The following is a 24873-nucleotide window of genomic DNA, read 5'->3' as shown; positions in this document are numbered from 1 at the left end:
CCCCCGCCACAGAGGGCAGGACACTGCAGCTTGGAAGGGCAGCCAGTGCTATTCAGGGAAGGGAGTCACAGAAGGCCATTCCCTCAGGAGCCTGTTTATATGAAACTCCCCAAATAAACCCGGAAACGAGATGAGGGTCAGTATGTACCAGGAACTGGGGAGGGGTGATGGGTGGTTCTGGGTGTGAGGGATCGGAAGGAGTTTGGGAACAGACGGTGGTGATGGTCTCGTGACACTGTGGAAGTACCAATTGTACACGTTTCCATCTTTCATGGTGCTGGGGACTGAACCTCAAGTCCCCTGCTGAGCTGTCCCTCCAACCTGAAAGTGGTCAGTCTTGTGCATTTTGCCACAATAAAGCAGACCCCGTCCCGGAGGCCTTCTTTGCCTCCTTTGACTGTTGGTGCAGGAGAACCCATGGCCCCGCAGTCCAGCTTCTTCTGTGTGTTACAGAGGATGCCCAGGGGCTCACGATGGAGCACGCCATGCTGCGAGACCTGGAGGAGTCCTTGCAGAAAGAGGCAGGTGGGTGAACTCCCTCTCATGCCACAAATTTGGTGTTTGAGGGCATAGGAGGTAAATCGCTTTCCTGGCATTTTATGTTTTTCAGTAGAGGAGGAGGATGGGAAGCCCAGCGTTCTCGAGCATAAGCCTGCTTCAGCCTGGACAAGCACATTTTGGCCTGAAGACAGTGACATTTTCTACGACGTCACCCAGAGAAACCAGAGGCTGATACCATTCTTGAGTCCACTTATGGGCCCTGAGGCCAGGCCACGCACAGTGGTGCTGCACGGTGCTGCAGGCGTTGGGAAAACCACGCAGGCCAAGAGGACTTTGCTGGACTGGTCGGAGTTCAGTCAGAGTCCTCTGCACTGCGCCTTCTACCTCAGCTGCAGGGAGCTCAACCGCATGATCCCATGCACCTTCCCAGAGCTGATCTGCAGGAACTGCCCCGAGATGCAGGACGTCGCCCTGGAGGTCCTGACCCGAGCAGAGAACGTCCTGTTTGTGGTGGATGGCTTCGAGGAGCTGAAGGTGCCGGCGGGGGTGCTGATCCATGACATCTGTAGTGACTGGAACCAGAAGAAGCCGGTGCCCGTCCTGCTGAGCAGCTTGCTGAAGAGGAAGATGGTGGCCAAGGCCACCCTGCTGGTCACCACGCGGCGCGAGGCCCTGCGGGAGCTTCTGCTCCTTGTGGAACAGCCGCTGCTGGTGGAGGTGGAGGGCTTCTCGGAGGCCGACAGGGAGCAGTTCTTCCTGAGACACTTTGAGGACACGGACCAGGCACTGCGAGCTCTGGACACCATAAAGCACAGCCCAGCCCTGTTCCACCTGGGCACTGCGCCCGCCGTGTGCCAGCTGCTCTGCGCAACTCTAAAGCTCCTGATGGACTGCGGAGAGGACCCTGGCTTGGCTTGCCAGACCACCACATCATTGTTCCTGAGGTTCCTCTGTGACCAGTTCACGCCAGCGCCCGGCGGCCATCCCCACCTGCGACGCCCTCTGAAGGCCCTGTGTCTCCTGGCTGCCCAGGGCCTGTGGACCCGGGTGTCCCTGTTCGACACAGAAGACCTGGAGCCACTTGAGGTGGAAGAGGCCGACCTCCGTCCCTTCCTGGACAAGCATGTCCTCCAGAGGGACAGGGACCACGAGGACTGCTTCTCCTTCATCCACCTCAGCATGCAGCAGTTCCTGGCGGCCGCCTTCTACATCCTGCGGTTCCCCGGGGACAGCGAGTGGCAGGGCTCCATGTTGGACATCAGGGGTGTGCGGGAGCTGTTCTCCACAGAGGCCAGAGCAAGGAATCCCCAGCTGGCCCAGGCCGGCCGCTTCCTGTGGGGCCTCCTGAACGGGGCCAGGGCGAGGGAGCTGGAGGCCACTTTCGGCTGCCAAGTGTCCTTGGAGGCCGGGCAGGAGCTGCTGCAGCGCACGTCGGAGGAGGAGGAGCCCGTGCTGTGGGCAGTGGGCCTTCTGGAGGTCTTCCACTGCCTCTACGAGTCTCAGGACCCAGAGCTGGTGAGCAAAGCCACGGCCGCTCTGAAGGACGCATCCCTGCACCTGACCACCAGCCAGGACCTCCTGAGCTGCTCCTTCTGCCTCCGGCACTGCCAGGACCTGCAGAGGCTCTCGCTGCGGGTGGCCAAGGGGGTGCTCCCGGAGGAGGAGGTAGCGCTGGAGCTGGATGCTCTGGACGGAAGGTGAGTGCCCTGCCACGGTCCACTGGGCCTCCAGGGAAGGAGGCCAGAGCCTCCTGTTTAACCCTTGAGGGGGGAAGCATTGACACTGTGGCTCTTCTCTGGAGGTGAGCCATCATGGCCAAGGGGGCGACCTGCGTGGGTGGGCTGCAGGAGGTGAGGGAGGATCACCATGCTCTGGCCCCACCATGGGTAGGGCTAGTTAATCCCACGTTCAGGAGAGGCCACCGCATCAGGACCAGGGAGGCCTTCTTCACCTGCTTGCCACTGTCTGGCCAGGGATGGCCTCGGCCAGCCACAACTGGAGCACCTCCATGGGTTCATGTGAGGGCAGCCGAGCTCCGTTGGCTCCCAGCTACAGCTTGGTTCTCCTTTTGGGCTCACACGTGTTTGTGGATCTGTGGGCCCAGCGTGGTGCTTGCCAGGTGCTCTCCTCAGACCCCGCCCACAGCCTTCCCCAGACCCCGCCCACAGCCTTCCCCAGACCCCGCCCACAGCCTTCCCCAGACCCCCGCCCACAGCCTTCCACAGCCTTCCCCAGACCCCACCCACAGCCTTCCCCAGACCCCACCCACAGCCTTCCACAGCCTTCCCCAGACCCCGCCCACAGCCTTCCACAGCCTTCCCCAGACCCCGCCCACAGCCTTCCCCAGACCCCGCCCACAGCCTTCCCCAGACCCCGCCCACAGCCTTCCCCAGACCCCGCCCACAGCCTTCCCCAGACCCCGCCCACAGCCTTCCCACAGCCTTCCCCAGACCCTACCCACAGCCTTCCACAGCCTTCCCCAGACCCCGCCCACAGCCTTCCCCAGACCCCGCCCACAGCCTTCCCCAGCCTTCCCCAGCCTTCCCCAGCCTTCCCCAGCCTTCCCCAGACCCCGCCCACAGCCTTCCCCAGACCCCGCCCACAGCCTTCCCCAGACCCCGCCCACAGCCTTCCACAGACCCCGCCCACAGCCTTCCACAGACCCCGCCCACAGCCTTCCACAGACCCCGCCCACAGCCTTCCCCAGACCCCGGCTCACAGCCTTCCCCAGACCCCGGCTCACAGCCTTCCCCAGACCCCACCCACAGCCTTCCCCAGACCCCCACCACAGCCTTCCACAGCCTTCCCCAGACCCCACCCACAGCCTTCCACAGCCTTCCCCAGACCCCACCCACAGCCTTCCACAGCCTTCCCCAGACCCCGCCCACAGCCTTCCCCAGACCCCGCCCACAGCCTTCCCCAGACCCCGCCCACAGCCTTCCCCAGACCCCGCCCACAGCCTTCCCCAGACCCCGCCCACAGCCTTCCCCAGACCCTACCCACAGCCTTCCACAGCCTTCCCCAGACCCCGCCCACAGCCTTCCCCAGACCCCGCCCACAGCCTTCCCCAGACCCCGCCCACAGCCTTTCCCAGACCCCGCCCACAGCCTTTCCCAGACCCCGCCCACAGCCTTCCCCAGACCCCGCCCACAGCCTTTCCCAGACCCCGCCCACAGCCTTCCACAGCCTTCCCCAGACCCCGGCTCACAGCCTTCCCCAGACCCCGGCTCACAGCCTTCCCCAGACCCCGCCCACAGCCTTTCCCAGACCCCGCCCACAGCCTTCCCAGACCCCGCCCACAGCCTTCCCCAGACCCGCCCACAGCCTTCCCCAGACCCCGCCCACAGCCTTCCCCAGACCCCCAGACCCCGCCCACAGCCTTCCCCAGACCCCGCCCACAGCCTTCCCCAGACCCCAGACCCCGCCCACAGCCTTCTCCAGACTGCAGAGATGGCTGTGCTGCCTCCGGGGGCCCTATGCCTCACGTAGGAGAGGACGTGCCATCCTGACGTCTGCCTCTCATCCTTAACTGCCCTCTGGCTCCATTGGTTCAGTTCAAATGGTAGGATGACTCCTCTCTCGTAACTGAACGACCTGTTGTGTGCATGGACCTCTGTGGCTTTACCCGCCCCCCACAGTGGGCACCAGGGCTCTCGTGAGCAGTGCTGCGGTATCCCCATGCCGTTCCCTATGGTCCTCCGGGTTCGGAGGGTCTGGCTTCAGAACACCACGCCTGGCTGGGCATAGGATTCGAGTCTCCTGGGTCATAATGTCCTGCGGTCACACTACGAAGTCACTGCCTGCTGGTGTGGGGCGTTACCTCTTGCGCCCACCCTGGTTCTGTCACCTTGCCACCTCCTCACTTCTAGGTTGGCACTTAAAATCGGTCTCTGGAATGGTTAGACACAGGGTTGGAACCAACAGGTGCTTCCCTGGGGTCAGAGGTGGTGCCCCTCCAGAATGTTCCCCTTGACCTGGAGTCAGCTCCGCTCCTACCCAAGCAGAGACTGAAGGAGGGGGAAGCTGAGCCTGGCCGTGAGGGACCTGGAGCTCCGACCCCGAGTGGCATGGGCAGGTCTCCCCTCCCAAGTCTCCCCTCCCTGGTTGGCACCTGCGTGGGCCGTGCGCACTGAGCCTGCAGCTGTCCACGTACCCCGCGGGCAGGAGCCGTTCCCTTGCACTGTTCTCTGGCTCTTCTGCTCATCCATCCGACAGGCCTGCTCTTGGCTCTGAGAGCCTTTGCGTCTAGACCACTGTCTGAGTTCCGAGTGTTCGGTCCCCCGCCAAACTCCGTGGGCTCTGATGCACTGTGGCTTCAGGGCGCTCTCTCCTTGGAAGTCAAAATCCTATTTTTGTGATTCCAAAGATACCGTGCATATGTGGGGAAATTAAAGCAGGACAGGGATCGCAGACACCATGTCCCTCCCCGTTCTGCCGTCCGCGGCAGCACAGGAGGAGAGGAACCGCCTTTGAAAACCGAGCACTTGGAGATGAATCTAGTGGCAGGTTGATTTCTCAAGGTTTTTTTTTGTGTGTGTGTGTTTTTATAGTTGTAGAGGGACAGAATGCCTTTGTTTTTGTCTTTAAGTGTGCTGAGGATCAAACCCAGTCCTCGCACATGCTTGGAAAACACTGTACCACAGAGTACAGTCTGCTCTGAGCTTTGGCTCCAGCCCGTTTTACAGTTTTAGTTGAACGAATGAATTAGCTTGAGAAATGGCCAAATCGCCCTCTGTGGTTGTCAATCGGGTGTTCAAATGTCCCGTCTTGGACAAGGGGTCGCCATCAGTCCTTCACCAGCAGGACCCTAGGCTTCCCCTCCTGTAGTGAATGGTGACGTGGGACATGCAAGCTCTCCTCCTGTGGTGCCTCTAGGGTGGGTGGTCTCACGGGGTGCTCAACGACTAATAAATCGTGTGTCAAAGGGGAGCACCCAGAGTGACCCTGAACACCTTGACTGTGAGGGACAGATGTCGGTTTTTCTCCTTCGTGACGTTGGGTGGGTGACTTTTCCCTTCTCTCGGGTAGGTTCCAGAGTCATCAGAACCTACATCTTCCCTGGAGCGAGCTCTGCTCTGTGTTCAGCTCCAACAAGAGCCTGGTCTTCCTGGACATCAGCCACAGCTTCCTGAGCAGCCAGTTTGTGAGGACGCTCTGTGACCAGCTGGCCTCTGCAAACTGCTGTCTCCAGAAAGTGGTGTAAGTCCTTTGTCCCAGGCCCACATCCCAAGGGGCACAGCCAAGCTTCTTACTGTTGGATGTTGGAGGAATATTCAGATTCCTGTCCCAGACTCCAACCAGGCGCTGAGATGCTCCTGTCCTTGGGGAGTACAGTGGGAGGATCCCATAAAGCCAGGTTAATGCCGTGTGCAGGAGGAAGAGAGCGTGCAGACCCCTGGTGCTGTTGGTCTACCGTGAGTCCCGGTGGCCACACATACAGCACATCTCGGCCTCTGCCGACGCCCAGGGCTGGGCTCCTTTGTTGGAAGGAGGGGCTGCCTGTTGTGCTGTAGGACACTGAGCAGCATCCCTGACCTCCACCTGCTACATTCCAGCAGCACCCTCTCCCCAGACGGTGACAACCAAAACTGTTCCCAGATGTCACCCAGTGTCCTGGGATGCTGAATCTCACCAGGCTGGTACCCGCCGATGGGGGGCGGGGGAAGCACAGGCCCGAGAGCTGAGTGCAAGTTATGCAGGTGGGAAACGGTACCTACACGGCATAAGTACTGTCATTCAGAGTGACATGTGCCCTCCAGAGCATCCCTGGGCCAAGTCGCGGCCGAGGGACTGAAGTCTTGCAAGTCTACTCCTGGTAGGCGGTGTGGGGCAGGGGACCGCACAGCCTGCTCACCAGGTGGCCAGTCGGAAGCTCTCAGCTTAGCTAGGAAGTCCTCAAGTGGCATCATGTTTCTTTCTTGATGGAGGAAAATAGGAGCCCTTGCCCACTAAGGACTGCGCTGGCCACATGCAAGAGAATTCCAGAGTCGAATCCTGTAGTAACCTTCTGTGTCTGACCCTCCTGCAACGGCCTAAGGTGGCTAAAGGGACTAGAACTCAGCATCTGAGATGCTGGTCAAGGGGGAGAGTCTGTTATGCGAGATGGCTGCAAGCCAGACACCTCCTGACGGCAATGTGAATTTAGTTCATACTGTAGCATGCCCTCAAAATCTGCTGAGAGGGTATCTCTAAGTCTTCTCACCCCCAGACACAGAAAATGGTCAGTGTGAGATGATGGGTATGTTACTTAGCTTGATGGGGCAATACTTTACATAACGTTCCTATATCAAAACATGGTTGTGCACCTTAAACATTATATAATTTTTGTCAGTGATGCCCCAAAGATGGATTGGGGATTGAACCCAGGGCCTTGCACGCGCCAGGCAAGTGCCCTACCACTGGTCACACCCCAGCCCTTCTTATTTGGAGACGGTCTCACTAAGTTGCCAGGGCTAGCCTCAAACTTGCCATCTTCCTGCCTCAGCCTTCCGAGTCGCTGGGACTAAGGAGTATTTTTTAATGTGAAAGAAAGGTTCCAAAATGTCGCCTTTTAATGTGAAAGAAAGGTTCCAAAATGTCGCCATCCTGCAACTGTGTTTCTGTTCATGTGCAGAAGTATAGAACTCAAAGCCTCATCTTTGTTTTCTGTTCCTTAGCCTCAAAAACATTTTCCCGGATGGTGCTTATCAGAACCTCTGCCTGGCTTTCGGAGGACACAAGACCCTGACACATCTGATCCTCGAAGGCAGTGAGCTGGACGGTGTGCTTTCCTCGTTGCGTGAGGTTTTGAGTCACTGGAGATGCAAGCTGCAATGTCTCAGGTATCACTCTCTCACCAAGACCCCTCCTGGCACAGAGCTATCGCAACCTGGGCTGCAAATCTGCATACATTGGAAGAAAATCTTCCTTATTTTAACTGGAAATGGCAGCACCTGGGGTGCATGGGCCAGAATAGCACATGGGCTGGAGTTCGTTCTCCTCCGGCCTTGAGCACTGAGTAACCTGAACTACCACACAGGGAAGCCCCCAGTCCTAAGGGCTACCCAGAATCTGGAGAGCATCCTATCAGGCCACTGGGGGTTCACGATCCTCCTGGGTCACGAGGCCAAAGGCCTCCCCTATCCAGGCAAGGACCCCAGGAGCCCAGTCTGCCCTCTCCTCAGCACTCTGGAGATCTGCCTTGGGAAGTTCTCTGCAGGGTTGTGCTGGTGTTGGCCACCCCCACCTGGAGTGGCAGCAGGGACAGTCTACAGTGGGCATTAGCCTCTGCTGAGGGAGGGGTTGCTGGGCTCTTCAACAACACAAAATGGGGCAGCCAGCCCGTCCCAGGGCAGAGGGCAGGGGAAACCAGGTCCCAGCACATGCCTTGATGGCCATCGCCATTGGCCATTGCAAAGGACCCTCCTTGCCCCCTCCTGGGAGGGTCAGCAAGGACAGAGTCGTGTGACTAGAGACCTGGGCCACTGGCTGATTTTTGGCCAGGAAGTCGATACCCAAATTGGAGGCCCATAGGAGGCCGCGCGAGCCCAGCCTCCTGTCCCTCCGGAGGCACCTGACCTTGCGCCTGGCTCCCCCGCTCGGTGGGCTCCTCTGCTGTGACTTGGGCTCTGAGAGAAGGTCTTCCCTGGTTCCTCTTGAGGTTTCCAGTCACTTCAGCCACGTGGCAGGCACCCCCCTTGGGCCCCAGTCGGGGTACCGACCTGTGACCCTCGGCGTGAGGGCACTCTTGGCTCCGATTCGCAGGTGCCAGAGGGAGACGGCGTCCCCACACCTACTCCACAGAAGAGCCCGGCCCAGGCCTGGTGCCAAGGGCCCCTCCTGCCCACAGTCGGGAGCAGAACAAGGCTCCGTGCTTCGGGATGTCCACCCAGGGTTTCTGAATGTCCTTCTAGACCTGTGGTCCAGCCAGAGGGCTCCTGTGTCCCTGGGCACTGCTGAAGTGCGGATTCCTGGGTCCCGTCCCAGGTGGTCTGAGTCGCATCCTGTGGACGTGGCACAGGAATCGACACCTCCCCTGGGGGACGCTGGACTCTGCATCGGAGCCGGGCGGGGTGATGCGGACCTGCATTTCTTGCTGGCTCCCAGAAGGTCTGGGCTGCTGGCCCTGGGCAACCGTGACAGCCAGGGCGCTGGACCGCACAGGCCTTGGGGCACTGGCACAGCCGAGTGCCAGACCGGAGGCCATCCACCGAGCTTGGATTCTCGGGCATGACGAGCTCCGTCTCCCCCACAGGCTGGGGCCCTGCTCTGCCCCTGTACCGGAGTGGGCGGACCTCTTCCTGACCCTACAGTTCAATCACTCCCTGACGTGCCTGGACCTCTCCGACAGCGAGCTCCTGGACGAGGGGGCCAAGCTGCTGTGCGCAGGGCTGAGGTACCCCACGTGCCCCGTGCAGAGGCTGTCGTAAGTCTCCCCACCTCCTGGGTGTCCTGTGGGGTCTGGGGACGCAGGGGAAGAACGGTGGCCCTGGACCTGCAGGCAGCCCTGTGGACCCACCCAGTGACCCTACGCCTGCTCCCGTCTCTGGTCCAGGCCAACAGTTCCAGCATCTCACTCCTGTCCTTTCCGTCCCCACGGGGTCACCAGCAGGGTGGGAGGAGGACGAGGAACTGAGACGGGCTTTAGGGACCCCCTGTTTGGAGACGGCTGAGAAGACTGGGTGTGGGTGCTCTGCTCACTGGCCTTTCCTGTGACTCCTGCAGGTTGGAGAACTGTCAACTCACGGAAGCCTGTTGCAAGGAAGTGTCTGTCACTCTGGTCGTCAGCCAGAGGCTGACACACCTGTGCCTGGCCAAGAACGACCTCGGGGACAATGGGGTGGAGACCCTGTGTGAGGGCTTGCGCTACCCCGAGTGCCGGCTGCAGACGCTGGTGTAAGTCCTGGGGCTGCCGTGTGCGTGAGGCCCGAGGGGCTGCTGGCAGCAGACAACTCCTCGGAACTCCCAAGTATGACACTAGCAGTTATAACTGGCGAGACCAGGGAGATGGTGACAAAGAAAACTGGTGCCAGCCAGGGACATAGGTCAGGGTGGAACGCACCCTTAGCCTGCGTGAGGCCCTGCGTGTGGTCCCAGCACAGAAAGAAGTGTCGCTGTTACACGGGGCCCGGTGGGGTGTGGCGGGTGCCCAGGTCCGGCTTTTAGAGCCGAGTCGCAGAGGCCACGTGCCCTGGGCACAGTGGAAGTCATCTGACGCCAAGGACAAAGCCTTAGAGAGAAAGGGGCTGCCAGGTCCGGGCACACGCCTGTCGCCCCAGCAACCCTGAGGCAGAGACACAGGATTGCAAGCCCCAAGCCAGCCTGGGCAACTTGGGGGACCCCCGCAGCTTAGCAAGACCCTGCCTCAAAATAACCGTTCCCTAAAACGCTGGAGAGGTCGCTCGGTGGCCCAGCGCCTGGGCTCCGTCCCCAGCACCAACAGTTGGGGCTGCGGTCCCTGGTCCTGTTCAGAGGCTGCCGAGCGCTGCCGGCTCTGCGGTCCCAGAAGTCACCTCCGAAAGAAAAACCGCTTGCTCGGCTCTGGGGACGTGACTTGGGAGGAGCACAGGCTTACACACGCAGGGCCTGTTGGGCACCCACCCCACACTCACACACTCCACACACAGTCACACTCGGTCACCCTCTCATACCCACACACGTGTCTCTCTCTCACACAGTCTCTCACATACACACACAGTCTCACCCACACACCCACACACAGTCTTGCACACCCACAGTCTCTCTCACACCCACACACAGTGTCTCTCACCCACACACAGTCTCTCTCTCACAGTCTCACACACGCACACCCCATGTCGGCTTCTCCTGGAGTTCCCACCTAGGACACGCTCTAGGTGGAATCTGAAATCTACTCACCATCGCAGCCCTTTGTCTGCGGGACAGAGGTGACGTGCCAGGACCCTGTCCACACAGTAAGCCTCCGAACACTAAGACGAGCGCCATGGCGAGAAGCCGCCGCCCCACCTGCAGGCTAGTCTGGTGGTGGTCAAAGTCAGCGCCATCCGGTGACGCCGTGGCTGCCCTCCCATCTCCTCGTCCCAGCTGGCCAGGGGGGGGAGGGGGGAGAGGGTCCTGGCTCAGGTGGCCCCGGGGACTGAGGGTCCCTTCTCCTCGCTGCCTCCAGGCTGTGGTGCTGCAGCATCACCAGCGAGGGCTGTGGCCACCTCTCCACGGTCCTCCGCCAAGGGTCCAGCCTGACGCAACTGGACCTGGGGCTGAACCACGTTGGGGTCCCAGGCCTGAAGCTGCTCTGTGAGGCCCTGAAGGCACCGTGGTGCCGCCTGCAGCATCTGTGGTGAGTTCCGCCTTACTTACTGCACCCTCCCGGCCAGGGAGGGAGGTGTCACCAGAGCAGGCAGCTCCGTGGGGATCCAGAGGTTCCAATAAGTCAGCGGAGTATCTTAAAGTCAACAGGACAGACGGGGGAACGGGCTCTAGTCTGCCAAAGGTCATCGGGAGGAACTTGGAAGCCGCGGTGCTAGACATTGAGAAGCAGCCCCTGCTGCCCAGTCCCGGTGTCCAGAGAAGTGGGAACCGGCGGCACCTGGGAACACACCCCAGAGGCCAGCGAGTGGGTGCCCCTGGGGGCCACCTTACAGGTCCCACCAGGGCTGGGTCCCCTCGGCCAGATACACAGGGGTCTCTGCAGGCGCCGTCCACACAAATGCAGGGCCGCTGCCTCCTGTGCCAACACCTGCTGTTCCCCTCTCCATCCTCCCCTGCTGGGGACACCTGCATGGTCTCCTACCTTGGCCATCGTTGGCTGTAAGGAAAACAGACGAGATGCAGAGGCAGACTGGCCAAGCGGCCAGCTTGATTTCCACCAGGCCACTGGCATCTGGAGTGCCTTTGTTCATTGTGTCATTGAGCAGTTCAGAGCTGGCAGCGGGACACAGCTGACTCCCTGGTTGGTACTAAGTTGCAGTGTGCAAGGTCAGGAGCTGGGTGCGGCTCTCAAGGCCACTGTTTAAAGTGACTGTCAGTGGACAGGTGCAGGTGCAGCAGAGCTGGGGGAAACCCTGGCTGTCTGACGAGAGCCCCTTTATTCCTGGGAGCCGAGTGTCAGGTCAAGGTCGAGGCTGAGAAGACTGGCACAGCTGCCTCAGCAGGGCACTGCCCCAGCAGCCAGGCACCTGTGTCTGCACAGACGCTCCCAGCCACCAAGCAGGCCAGCCGTGGCGCTCTCAGACCCCATCCCAAACAGCCCTCGGTCGGCACGGCTGCGGTGACGGGCATCTAAAAAGCCAGACTCACACCAGCAGGAGCAGAGTGGCCACTGAGGGAATGAGATGGAGTCTTAAACCAGGACTTTTGGGCACTCGGAGCCCACAGGATCTCTGAACAGATGATCTTACTCGGAACAGAATCCTCCAGTTGCTCTTTCCTCCTCTTCCAAGTCCCATCCACCCTGGAACCCCGTTGCCCTCTTCCTGGTGTCTGGCCACACACCTCCCCAAACTGGTGACACCTGGGGGTCACGTGCCCTCAAACAGGTCAGGTGTCTTTGCTTTCCGCCCAAGCAAAAAGAATACCCAAGGTGTAGCTCCTGCCCCCTCTCGGGGACCGAGGGGCACCCGTCTCAACCCAGGCAAGACCCGAGGATGATGGCGCCGGGGCTCTGCCGAGCTGCCCTGTACCTAATCCTCCCTGCCGTCTTGTCTGGTGCCCTGACCTTTGGTTTTGAGATGATCATACGCAACCTCGGGGCTCAGAGGTTCAGCACAGCGCTTCTCTGCCCGGGAGCTGCTCCTCCAGGTCTCCACCCACTCAGGTCGCCTTCAACCAGCCACTCGGCCACTACGGTCCTCACAGCCCCCCCCCCCCGGGTACTATGTGGCACACTCCTCTGTCCCTGGTTAGGGGACAGGCCCTGATGCTCAATGCCCAGGGTCGGATCCCCAAGGCCCACCGGAGGCCGGAGGACCACCGTCCAGGGTCTCCCTTGCTCCTGTGTCCCCGCAGGCTGTGGGGCTGCTCCCTGACTCCCTTCAGCTGCCAGGACCTCTCCTCCGCCCTCATCTGCAACCGCAGCCTGGTCACCCTGGACCTGGGCCAGAACTCCCTGGGCTTCCACGGAGTCAAGATGCTGTGTGACGCCTTGAGACTTCAGAACTGCCCCCTGCAGACGCTCAGGTACGGCCCCCGGCCCTGTCCCCCAGGCGGGGTTTGAGGTGAGACGGAAGCCTTAGGATTCCCTCACAGGGGCCCTTGCCAATATGCAGCTACCTGCCTGGGCGGCTGGTCACCAGAGAGCCCTCCCGTTGACCCGTCCACTGTATTGGCCAGTCAGAGGGGAGGCCAAGAAGCCAGGATTATGTGAGGGCGGGCTGCAGAGGCCAGCCATCACCTCCTTGGGTCAGCCCTGGACGGAAGCTATCCAGAGCGAGGCTGCCCCCAAGGTGCCCTCTCCGTCGGCGGCAGCCAGCTTGCCCGCTGCGGGGAGCTGCCTTTGGCTCCAGTCCTAGAGCCACGTGAGCACCAGGCCCTGCCCTTCCAGAGTGTGGATTTGGGCCCTTAGATTCTATTGGCCACCCAACCTTCCAGTGACTCCCAGGTGGACTGCTGACACTTTCTGTGCTGGACACCAAAGATCCTGATGGCCACCCTGGTCTTCAGGGGCGGGTCTTGGACCTGCTTCTCGCTCGCCCCACGGGTGTGCAAGCCCTGGGTCTGGCTGGGGAGTTGGCTTTGTCCTCTAGGCAGACCGTGACTGAGCTCCCGCAATCACCCTTGACCTAGAGGGTCACCTCAGTCCGCCCCGGTGCTAGCTGGGCCTGCGGTAGCCAAGGTGCTTCAGGCTGCTGATGAGACACTGACCCAGCCAGCTCGGGGCCCCGCGGCCAGTCGTGAGCCCCAGCCCGAATCAACCATGTGCTGGCAAGGTGGGGCCTCCCTGCCAACAAGCACCCTGGCAGCGGACGCCTTCAGGGACCCCTGTCCCTCTGTCCCCACGTCTACCCTCACATGGTTGAGTGGGATTACCTCAGGGTGAATCCTAGAAATGAGACAAAACCAGTGCGGTGGCCGAGGGGCCGGCCCAGACAAGAGGTGGTCACCTCGGTTGGTCCAAGGTGTACGTCCCTAGGGACAGGTGCTCCTGGGTCCACCAGGCAGGACAGGGGTCACCGAGGTGGCATCAGTTGTCACATGTGCCATTGGTGCCGACTCATGCCCGCCGTGCCAGCACCATCCAGGCACACACTGCTGCTGTCCACCCTGTGCCACTGCCTAATGACCTCTCCTGTGCAGCACAGACCCTGGGAGAGGGCGGCCAGGGCCTGTGGGCCCCTCAAGCACCAGGCCCTCGGGCACTTGGGAATCAGGTGACCAGCGTTTTCTCCCGCTTCGTGCCCCAGGTTGAAAATAGACGAATCCGACACGGACATCCAGAATCTCCTGAGAGAGATCAAAGAAAGCAACCCGCAGCTGGCCGTCGACGGCAGCCGCCGCGACCCCCAGAGACACAGGCCCTCGGCTCATGACTTCCTTTTCTGAACCTCCCTGCGCCCCGGATTCCCCCTCCCAGAGTCACGGCCCTCAGGCTGCTGGGTGCCTCCCGCGAGCCTCCTGGGTGATGGGCAGCGGCTGGGCTGGGCGGCCCTGCAGCCCTGGCCTGCTCTGGTGTACACGAGCATGCGCAGTCGCTCACCCCGAGCTGCGGAGCATTGGTGTCACGGTGTACGGTGTAGGGTGTAGAGGAATAAAGGTGAATGCATTCACAGCAGCTTTGTGTTGGTGACTCGCCAGAGCAGGGAAGAGCGGCTCTGTCTGGGGAGAACCGGGACCAGGCGAGGAGGCAGGGCCCTGTGCGCGGGCTCCTGTGGCCCTGCTCCGCTCTGCTCGGATCCGCTGTCTGCTGGGGCTGGGGCTCAGGACTGACCGCGGGGCCCTGAGCTGGCCAGGTCAGCTTCCGACCCCACAGTATTACAGGCACAGATTCCTCTGCACAATGCTGGGAAGTCCAGTCCACACTAAAGATGTCTGGGGGCTGGGAATGTAGTTGGTGGTAAAGTGAGCGCTTCCGTGTGCAAGGCTCCCCCGAAAGTCGCCCAGTGAAAACAGAAGGAGAGTTCCACCCTTGATAAGTGGCCAGTGGGTAAACAAATGCTGTGGCAAGAACGTCAGGTGACCTTGGAAGGACCTGAGGTGGTACTCAGCAGGGGAGCCCCACACAGTGACTTAGCGGGTGGGCAGGACTCGGTACCCTGACTACCCGTCTTGGCAGCCACGTTAGCTGCTCTACCAAGAACCCAGGGAACTTGCCCTCCTGCCTTTGGGGACCAGCCTGTGGTAGCCACGTGCCGTGGGCCCAGCACCTGGGGTCCACACGGGGCCTGTGTGGGGTTCCTCTATTTCTGGCTTATGTCACTCAGCAGTGTCCTCTAGGTTCAGCCGTGCCTCTGCAAATGACGGCTTTCCTGGGATTTTTGTTTGGGGCTGGAGGTCCAGTGTGGGGCCTCACACACCCGAGGCAAGAGCCCCACTGCTGACCCACGTCCCGGCCCCTCCTGGTTTTCTGAAAGCCAGACAGCACAGCACTGAGCCATGACAGTGCCCACACTGTCCCCGCTGCTGCGCTCTGGCTGGTGGCTGCCCTGCGGCTCCTCCTGTCTGGACGCCCCCTACTTCCAGGTCCAGGCCTGGCTGGCCCTAGTTCCTCAGGCTTCCTGCAAAGTGATGCTTCCTCCTAAAACTGCTGCCCCCACGGACTTGCCCAGCGGAACCCGTGGGACGTCAAAAACACCTGCGTGCCCCTGACAGGCGGGTGAGGCGGCACAGCCTCGCAGTCCCCTCCTCTTCCCGCGGCTGCAGGAGCTGGGCACTGTCATGGAAGACTCAGGCCACCTACCACTCGCCTGGGAAAGCACCGGATTCAGGACGTGACGTGGGGCTCCTGAGGGGCTGTCATTTCCACACGCTGCGCACCGGGCCGTCTGCCCGGGCCGTCCGTACAACCTGTCCAGTGAGCGACCCTTGATGCTCACCTCCTCAACCTCCCTCGAGTGCAAATATCATCCCCTGGACGCCCCACCATTCAAGACGGAGGCTCCCCGGACCACCTGACTCGGCCCACAAGCACTCTCCTGTCCCCGGGCTGCGGGAACCTGGGCTGTCACGGAACTGCCCGGTGGTGCTCCCTATCTGTGAATGGAAGGTGGGATTTCAAGCTTCTACTCCCATGGTGCACGTGGTTGACCTCACAGGTGAGAGAGAGGGCACCCGAGACATAAGGGACTCATGGGGACATAAGGGACTCATGGGTCCATGAGAGCCGAGGTGTCCAGAAACCAGGGAAGGAAGAGCGGCCTGTGTCCAGGCCCCAGGGAGGAGGCCACTGTGGAGGACAGGCCAGGTGGCCAGAGGGCCGAGTCGTCCACATCCTGGTCACCTGCCTGGGTGGCTCTGGTTAGGATTCCTCTCCCCCAGCATCTGGTCCAGTCTTGAGTTTGGGTATAAAACGCGGAGAGGCCCCGTGAACCTCCAGTCCCTCTCTGGCAGCGCCTGAGGCCAAACCCGACCAGGAGCGTAGCTCACCTCGGGGCAGTTACCCCCAGGGCCGGGTCCCCTGGCTCGAGGTTCCTTCTGTGGAAGCTGGAGCTCCGGGCCTTCAGGGGTGGCGTCCATGGAGGCTGGGGTGGACGTGGGCTGATGTGACACTGGGGCAGGTAGGGTGTGGCAGGAGGTGGGTCACTGGGGGAGTCCTGGGGTGTGTGCTGGGTCCCTGGTGAGTGGGGCGTCTCCTGTTGCCCCGCCCTGAGTGGCTTTCCCCCTCTACACCCTCTGCCCAGAGCCACGGAGTCGGTCACCCGTGGACTGAGGCCTCTGGAACAGCCCCACATAAACTCCCCCCGCCCATTGTCCTTGTCCTGTGTTTTGGTCACAGTGGCAAAGCCAACTGAGACAAGGTAAAGTTCACATAACGTCAACCTTCCCCTAGATCTGTGTTTCACAGACATAAAAACACAGGAGTCGTGGGCGTCGACCACGTGACAGTCCAGCACGTGAGGGAACGGCTGTCCCTCACCGTTTCTTCGTGGTGACGACATCCAGATCCCTCCTCCCGGCTTTCTGAGACATACAGCACACTGTTGTCGACAGTCACCTGCACGTCTTAAAGGCATGATGGTGGCATCTAGTACGTCACAGTGGGTGCCGCCATCCCTCGTCTGTTCCAGTTTTCAACTCTGTAAAGGACCACCCCACTCTGCAGCAGTCCCCTCCCCGCTGCCCCCACCTCGAGGCACCCGTCAGGGCCCCTGTAGACCTTCAGGCTCTCTCCCTGCCCCCAGACATGGGTGCCTTCCACAGCTCCATTACCAGCAGTCAACCTCGTTCTGAAATATCAAATGGAAAATTCCAGAAACAGACCGCGGACAAGGTCACTTAGCAGGTACCCTGGAATCAGGTCCTCTGTCACGGCGTCTCGGTGCTCAGGTCACCCCGAGTTTCCCTAGTGGCCCCAAGGCCCCAGAGTGTGTTCAGAGAAACACGATGTGTGGGCTCCGGCTCTGTCGGTGGTTTCAGTGTGGACACACAGGGTAAGGATGACCCCTCCCGGGGCTGGGGCCACTGTGACTTTTATTGTGTGCTAGTGACAACAAGAAGCGCATCCGGCTGCCTGAAAGAACCAGGGCCTTTCTAAAAACAGATTTACCAGACCACAGCTGAAGATGGGTGGGGTGGGCCAACCTGGGGACAGGAGGCAGGGAAGGCCACGCACAGGGCCAGACAGTGAGCCGTGAGTGGGGGACGGATGTGGAGCCCGTATTAGGAGGGCGAGGGAAGGCCATCGGTGCCTGTCCAGGGACTTAGTGACCACAGGTGAAGGTGTCTAGGACACGCAGCCTCCACTGGACCCTCAGCCAAGGAGACAGAGCCCCATAGACCCTGGCTCTGCGGCTCCCTGAAGAGGCCCAGCCTCCTCCGCCCACAGCCTGGCCTCCCACTGTCTCCGAGCTCCGCAGGCCTTCACACCCTCTGGCTCTTGGACTCGGCCACACCAGGGTTCTGGCGGAGGTGCTGCGTCTGTGGGAGGGGCGGGAGGGGCCTCTGCACGGGCTTGACCCTGGGCCGCTGGGCTCTCCTCTGACTGTGCCAGTCCTCGGCCACCACACCCAGCAGCAGAATGAGGACCACGGCCCCGAGGCAGATCCGGACCAGGTTCCCCTGGGTGTGGTCCTGGCGGGCGAGACCTGGGGGAGCGGTGGGGTCGGAGCAGGGGACGAGAGCCCATCCCCAGGACACCCCAGGCCCTATCTGGGCTTCTCACCGTGCCACCTGATCTGGGTCCCTGTGATTCTCCACCCGCTGGGATGCCCGACTCCTCCCTAGGGCGCCACAACCAGTGTCAGCCACGTAGAACAGACTGTCTCACCTCCCACACGTTCAGACAGGCGACGGTCACCTCCCCCAGGGCAGAAGAGAGCTACACGGAATTTTTCTCTCTCCGGCCCCTTGGAGAACCAGCCTTCCCTCCTGATCTATCGCCCACTCTGAGCTCCTGCGCCTCCCTAACGTCCTTCCCACCAGCCCCGGGGGCAGCGCTCGGCTCCCACGCAGGGCCAGGGTCTGCTTCGGGCAAGAACAGGGGGAAGGGGCGGTCTGAGAGGACGGCTTACCAACTGGAGCGCTGGACCCCTCTGGAGAGACGGGGACGTTCCTGGACAGGGCTAGGAATCAAAGCAGGCCAAGTGTGGGCAAATGGGACCTGCCCGCCCCGGGGGAGGACGAGAACTATGGAGGCAGCCGCCCAGATGTGACCCCATGCCCAGCACCATGAGGCGTGGGAGCCTGGCTGTGCCGGCATCGCTCACACCACGTTCTGAGAGTTGGATCAACACAGACTGAGCTTCCCTAATGCGACATCCTGAATCCCGAGATTCGCACAGTTTGAAATTTTTGAGCACTGATGACACCCCAAGTGGAAAATCCCACGTGACAGGTCATGGTCAAAACACAGGGGCACAGAAAGTGCTGTGTGCTGTGTGGAACTGCCTTCAGGCCCCGTGTGTAGGGGCACGTGACCCAGCATGAGTCCCATGTGGACTGGGGTCCCGTGGGCAAGACACCTCCCTATCCGTGGGCAGATGTTCCAAAACCCAGAGCCCCTCTGGGCCCAAGCACATCAGACGAGGGTCACTCGGCTGTCACAGACACATGGGAAGCACCCACGTGCCAACTCTGCTTAGTCCTCAGTACTCCCTGAGACCCGCCGGGTGCTTGGCCTCGTGCTGGGTGACAGGGACCTCCAGGTTAATCAGACATGGTCGGCGTGGGGCTCCCGGATTTTAGAGGAGCCCAAGAAGTGAGGTGACAGTTTTGACATGCTATGAGCATTTCTGCAGCAGGTACCTCTCGGGACACTGAGCTCACGGGACAATGCAGCCTGGAGAGTCGAGAACGGCTTCCTGAGGAACCAGTGACAGGAAGTAGGAGGAAGGCTGGGCAGGCGGCCGGGCGAGGCGGGAGAGGGCGGCACAGCCAGACCGCGAAGGCCAAGAGTGGCTGGATGTCTATGCTCATGGGACCATGGGGACCCCTGACCTGTCCTCAGAGGACCCGTGACACTGCTGCAGTTGGGGTGCGTCTGCAGAGGACTGGAGTAGGACCTGTGACGTGCAGGGACAGTGGGTGGAGTGTGGGAACAAGTTCCCGTAGAGTCGGGCGATGGTCTGGCGTCCCTCCCCACAACGCTCCTCTGCTGGCCTCGGAGCCAGCCCCGGGGCCTCCATGCTCAGCCCAGGGCTGTCCTGGTTAGGGCGGGGCTCGCGACCTGAGTTAAGGCCAGAGGACTGGATGGCGGAAGAGAGCCCAGAGCCCGTCTCACACGCCTCCCTGCTGGGCTCCAAGTGTCTGGCTACTCACCGGTGGTCGTGGTCGAGGCTCTGTTCCTGGGTGAGGTGATCAGTCTCCTGGAGGCTTCGGGGGACGCTAAGCAGAGGGATCATAATGACATGGATAATGTCAGTTCTTCCCAAGGGCCCCTCTCTGCAGACCCCTCAAGGGGCAGCGGCTGCCCAGAACCCCTATCTCTGAGGAGAGACAAAGTCAAAAGGCCCCAAGTCTCAGCATCCACCTCCCTGGAGAGGACCGGATCCCGTTCTGCTGTGGTGCCATTGTGCGTGATGCTACTGTAGCCGTCACACACGGACCTGTGTGGACCTAGGTTTTCAATTGTCTTGGTACAAACCCTGGAGTGAAATCGCTGGGTCATGGGACAACACCATGTCTAACTCCTCCAAGGACCGCAGGCTGCTTTCCAAACACAGCACCATTTTACACCCCACCAGTAACAGAGGTGCTTCCAGCTTCTCCACATCCTCACCAACATCCGTCTGTTTGTTTGCTTGTTTGTTTTTCTAACTATCCTAGTGGGCATGGTGAATTCCGTAGGGACATGAAAATGTCAACATAATGACTGACCAGGGGTCTTCACCAGCCCCCGGATGAGCGGGTAGCAGCCTGAGCTCAGGAGGCCATTTGCTGACCCAGGGACCTCCCCTCGTTTTCACCTGGCACGCACCACCTCACCTGGCTGGGGTTTATATTTTGCACACAGCTCACTCACGCTCTCGCTCTCGATCTCTCGCTCTCTCTCTCTCCCTCTCCCTCTCCCTCTCCCTCTCTCTCCCCTCTCTCCCTCCCTCTCCCTCTCTCCCTCTCTCTTTCTCACTTCCCCCCTCTCCCCCCTCCCTCCCCTCTCTCTCCCCACTCCCTCTCCCTCTCTCTCCCCCTCCCTCTCCCTCTCTCTCCCTCTCTCTCTCCCCCTCCCTCCCTCCCCCTCTCTCCCCCTCCCTCCCTCCCCCCTCTCTCCCCCTCCCTCTCCCTCTCTCTCCCTCTCTTTCCCTCTCTCTCCCTCCCTCCCTCCCTCCCTCCCCCTCCTTCTGTCCCTCTCTCCCCCTCTCCCCCGTCCCTCCCTCCCTCTCTCCCTCTCCCTCCCTCCCTCCTCCTCCTCTCTCCCCCTCCCTCCCTCCCCCTCCCTCTGTCCCTCTCTCCCCCTTTCTCCCCCCTCCCTCCCTCTCTCTCTCCCTTCCTCCCTCTCCCTCCCTCTCTCTCCCCCCTCCCTCCCTCCCCCCTCCTCTCCCTCTCCCCCACACCCCCCTCCTGGTGCCAGGTTCTGACCTGCTTCCCTCACCATGTCCTTCTGCCAAGGAGACCTGCCTTCTGTGGGGCTGAGCCATGAAGTCAGCCATCTATGAACTGAGGCCTCTGAAACCCAGAGCCAAACCAACTCTTCCTCCTCCACACCTTCTGGTCAGGTCTTTGGCTGACTAAGTTGGGGTGGCCGAGGGGAGGCCTTGTGGGGGACAAGGAGTCCTGTGCATGAGGTCAGTGGTGGCCACATGAATCTCCCTGTGACAGATGGACCCAGAGCCATACACATGCTTCATGCCAATGCGAGACTCCTGGCCTTTGTGTTGTGTTTTAATTATGTAAAATGGAGCCATCAGGGGAGGTGGGTAAGGGGACACAGGATCATTCTGTGCTGTCCTTGCAAACTTCCCACGACTCTCTGTTATTTTAAAATAGAAGATCTGCCGCACAGCAAAGGAAGCAGTTAGGAATGTGCAGAGAAAACCCACAGAAGGGAGGATTAGTATCTAGAATATCTAAAGAACCCAAGAAACTGTACACCAAAAACTCAATAACCTAATTAATCAATGGGCAAGTGAACCAGACAGACACTTCTCAAAAGAAGAATCTAAATGGCCAACACATACACAAAAAATGTCCAGGGCTGTTAAAATCAGGGGGTGCAGATCAGAACTACACGGCAATCTCATCTCACAGCAGGCAGGAGGGCAGGCATCAAGAACATGGACGACCAGTGCTGGAGAGGGTGTGGAGGAAGAGGGACGTGTCCACACTGTGGTGGGACTGTGAATCAGTGCGGGAATCAGCATGGAGCTCCTCAAAGACCAGGCTCGGAGCCGCCCTGTGGCCAGTTACCACCCCTCGGTGTCTATCCTGAAGGTTCAGAGTCACCTTACACACCCGTGTTCACAGCAGCACAGCCCACAGTAGCCACACTACGGATCCAACCCAGGTGTCCATGCGTGGATGAACTGATAAAGAAGATCTGATGGGTACATGCAACGGAGACTTGTTCAGTCTTAAAGAAGAAGGGAAAATGGGGGCAACTAGAGACCATCATGTAAACGCAGAAGGTCAAGGGTCCTGTGCTCTCTCTCACATGCAGAAGCTACAGAGGGGAAGGGACCTCCTAAAGGTCAAAGGGCGGTTAGCAGAGGAAAGGGACTGAGGGGTGGAAGGGGGGATGGAGGGGCAGTGCGGGGAGCGGCATCGGCCAGCTTCGTTGTCACACTGTGTGCCTGTACAGATGTGTAGCCCCAAGCCCCACCGTCACGTGCGACTGACTGTGACGCACTGACAGAGACGTGGGAGAGGGTGTACAAGTGATTGAGGGCTGGGCTGGGGCTCAGGGGTGGAGCGCTCGCCTAGCATGTGCAAGGCTCTGGTCGATCCCCAGCACCACACTAAAACAAACTAAATAAACAAAATAAAGGTGTCGTGTCCATCTAGAACTAAATGTGTGTGTGTGTGTGTGTGTGTGTGTGTGTTGTGTATACACATGCTTTTGTTTTTTTTCCTGATGAGTAGAAGCCGGGTGCAGTGGCACACTCCTATAATCCCAGCAGCTCGGGAGGCTGAGACAGGAGGACCTAGAGTTCAACAGCAAGGCACTGAGCAACTCAGTGAGACCCTGTCTCTAAATAAAATACAAAAAGGGCTGTGGATGTGGCTCAGTGGATGAGTGCCCCTGGGTTCAATCCTGGTATTCCTGCCCCCACCCCCGCCCCGTAAAAAAAAATAGAATAGAAAAAATGATTTAACAAGTGGGAAGTGCAAGCAATCCCCAGGGTCCTGCTGGTCCTGCTGCTGGCCTCCTGGCCTCCCTTGGCTCCTCTCAACAGGGTGTGTGGCGCCTGGTGCCTGACCCCCACCCCCAGACCCAGGGAAGGGGGCGGTGCCGCCTGGTGCACTGGCTGTGAGCCCAGGCCATGCTCCAGCTCACCGGGCTCAGGAAACAGGGTCTCCGCACACAGGAGACCTAGGGCAGCCTCCCTCAGGGCAGTACCCTGCATTGGCTTCTCCGGGGACCATGGGAAATGGCGGAACCCAGCCCAGACGCGAGGACTCAGAAACCCAGGGCTGATTGGTCTGTTTAAGAAGCCCCCCAGGTGACTCTGAGGCCCGCAGGAGCCGGAGAACCGCTGAGGGCTGGGACCAGAGGCTCCAAGGCCAGGTCCAGGCTCTGCAGGGTCACAGCTGCCTGGAGCCTCGCTGCACCTGGGACCTCACACGCCATGGCCCAGTGGGACCGGGAGCCCTGGGCAGCAGGTCGGGGTCCAGGGGCCTGTGATTCCCACCCTCACCACTGGCTGAAGTAAAGGCTCCTATAAACCGCGCACCTGTGGAAGAGGCCCCTGGCCAAATCCAGGAGCCCGAGGAGAAGGAAGGGGTCCCCGTGCCCCCACCCTGGCCCCAGGGCCCTGGACCCACCTGTCTCGGAGGAGGCTGCCTCTGTGGGTGGCTGGCTGGGGGTCACGGAGGGGCCTGGAAACCAGAAAGGAGAGGAGTCTGCGCTCGATCGGTGGCCGAGGCCCTGAGCCGCTAGGAAGCAGTGCCCTGCCTCATTGTCCCTGTGGGAATGGGCTGGAGAAGCTGGCACCGCTGACCAAAGGACCTGCACTTCTCCCTGTGCACCTTCCACCCCCCTCTGCCCCTCTCCTGGGTCCCCATGACACCCCCTGCCCCTCTCCTGGGTCCCTGTGACACCCCCTGCCCCTCTCCTGGGTCCCCGTGACACCCCCCTACCCCTCTCCTGGGTCCCCATGACCCCCCTCTGCCCCTCTCCTGGGTCCCCATGACCCCCCTCTGCCCCTCTCCTGGGTCCCCATGACACCCCCTGCCCCTCTCCTGGGTCCCTGTGACACCCCCTGCCCCTCTCCTGGGTCCCCATGACCCCCCTCTGCCCCTCTCCTGGGTCCCCATGACACCCCCTGCCCCTCTCCTGGGTCCCCGTGACCCCCCTCTGCCCCTCTCCTGGGTCCCCATGACACCCCCTGCCCCTCTCCTGGGTCCCCGTGACCCCCCTCTGCCCCTCTCCTGGGTCCCCATGACACCCCCCTACCCCTCTCCTGGGTCCCCATGACCCCCTCTGCCCCTCTCCTGGGTCCCCATGACCCCCCTCTGCCCCTCTCCTGGGTCCCCGTGACCCCCCTCTGCCCCTCTCCTGGGTCCCCATGACCCCCCTACCCCTCTCCTGGGTCCCCATGACCCCCCTCTGCCCCTCTCCTGGGTCCCCATGACCCCCCTCTGCCCCTCTCCTGGGTCCCCGTGACCCCTCTCTGCCCCTCTCCTGGGTCCCCATGACCCCCCTACCCCTCTCCTGGGTCCCCGTGACCCCCCCCTGCCCCTCTCCTGGGTCCCCGTGACCCCCCTCTGCCCCTCTCCTGGGTCCCCATGACACCCCCTGCCCCTCTCCTGGGTCCCCGTGACCCCCCTCTGCCCCTCTCCTGGGTCCCCATGACACCCCCCTACCCCTCTCCTGGTCCCCGTGACCCCCCCCTGCCCCTCTCCTGGGTCCCCGTGACCCCCCTCTGCCCCTCTCCTGGGTCCCCATGACACCCCCTGCCCCTTTCCTGGGTCCCCGTGACCCCCCTCTGCCCCTCTCCTGGGTCCCCATGACCCCCCCCTACCCCTCTCCTGGGTCCCCGTGACCCCCCTCTGCCCCTTTCCTGGGTCCCCGTGACACCCCCTGCCCCTCTCCTGGGTCCCCATGACCCCCCCTCTGCCCCTCTCCTGGGTCCCCATGACCCCCTACCCCTCTCCTGGGTCCCCGTGACCCCCCTCTGCCCCTTTCCTGGGTCCCCGTGACACCCCCTGCCCCTCTTCTGGATCCCCATGACCCCCCCCTGCCCCTCTCCTGGGTCCCCATGACCCCCCTCTGCCCCTTTCCTGGGTCCCCGTGACACCCCTCTGCCCCTCTCCTTGGTCCCTGTGACACCCCCTGCCCCTCTCCTGGGTCCCCGTGACCCCCCTCTGCCCCTCTCCTGGGTCCCCGTGACCCCCCTCTGCCCCTCTCCTGGGTCCCCATGACACCCCCTGCCCCTCTCCTGGGTCCCCATGACACCCCCTGCCCCTCTCCTGGGTCCCCATGACCCCCCTCTGCCCCTCTCCTGGGTCCCCGTGACCTCTCTTCTGGGTCCCCATGACCCCTCTTCTGGGTTCCTGTCCCTGACCTTCTTGCTTATCTCTAGGAGCAAGACTGGCTCTGGTCCCCCTGGGACACAGGAGCTCAGGGGAAGGGTAGGAGTGACCATGGGGAGGAGAGGATTTCCAAGAGGC

At 61.3% G+C, this 24873-nt stretch overlaps 2 protein-coding genes across 2 annotated transcripts in view; one reads left to right on the top strand and one right to left on the bottom strand.

The window, feature by feature from the left end:
• The first annotated feature begins 483 nt into the window (after nt 1-483).
• On the top strand, nt 484-13995 carry Nlrp2 (NLR family pyrin domain containing 2). The gene is made up of 9 exons (XM_077793290.1): nt 484-525; nt 611-2198; nt 5530-5700; nt 7158-7322; nt 8735-8905; nt 9205-9375; nt 10625-10795; nt 12463-12633; nt 13857-13995. The coding sequence occupies exons 1-9, from the start codon at nt 486-488 to the stop codon at nt 13993-13995; spliced, it is 2787 nt and encodes a 928-aa protein (XP_077649416.1). The 5' UTR covers nt 484-485.
• A 3474-nt stretch (nt 13996-17469) lies between these two features.
• Gp6 (glycoprotein VI platelet) overlaps nt 17470-24873 on the bottom strand; it is a 49488-nt gene continuing 42084 nt past the window's right edge. Inside the window, exons 12-14 of the mRNA XM_077793288.1 lie at nt 23026-23079; nt 19366-19431; nt 17470-17693 (exon numbers count right to left, since the gene is read on the bottom strand). Coding sequence (XP_077649414.1) covers nt 17470-17693; nt 19366-19431; nt 23026-23079 — 344 coding nt within the window. The remainder of the gene's footprint in view (nt 17694-19365; nt 19432-23025; nt 23080-24873) is intronic.

Source organism: Urocitellus parryii, chromosome 15 (genome assembly GCF_045843805.1).
Source record: "Urocitellus parryii isolate mUroPar1 chromosome 15, mUroPar1.hap1, whole genome shotgun sequence".
Taxonomy (NCBI): Eukaryota; Metazoa; Chordata; class Mammalia; order Rodentia; family Sciuridae; genus Urocitellus; species Urocitellus parryii.
The sequence above is the reverse complement of the archived record's forward strand: the minus strand, read 5'-3'. Positions and strand labels throughout refer to the sequence as shown.

Excerpts from the sequence above, each read along its gene's own strand:
- Nlrp2 (XM_077793290.1), top strand. The coding sequence starts at position 486 with ATGCTGCGAGACCTGGAGGAGTCCTTGCAGAAAGAGGCAG. Across the intron at positions 9,376-10,624 it reads TGCCGGCTGCAGACGCTGGT|GCTGTGGTGCTGCAGCATCA; the intron begins GTAAGTCCTGGG and ends CGCTGCCTCCAG. Across the intron at positions 12,634-13,856 it reads TGCCCCCTGCAGACGCTCAG|GTTGAAAATAGACGAATCCG; the intron begins GTACGGCCCCCG and ends TTCGTGCCCCAG.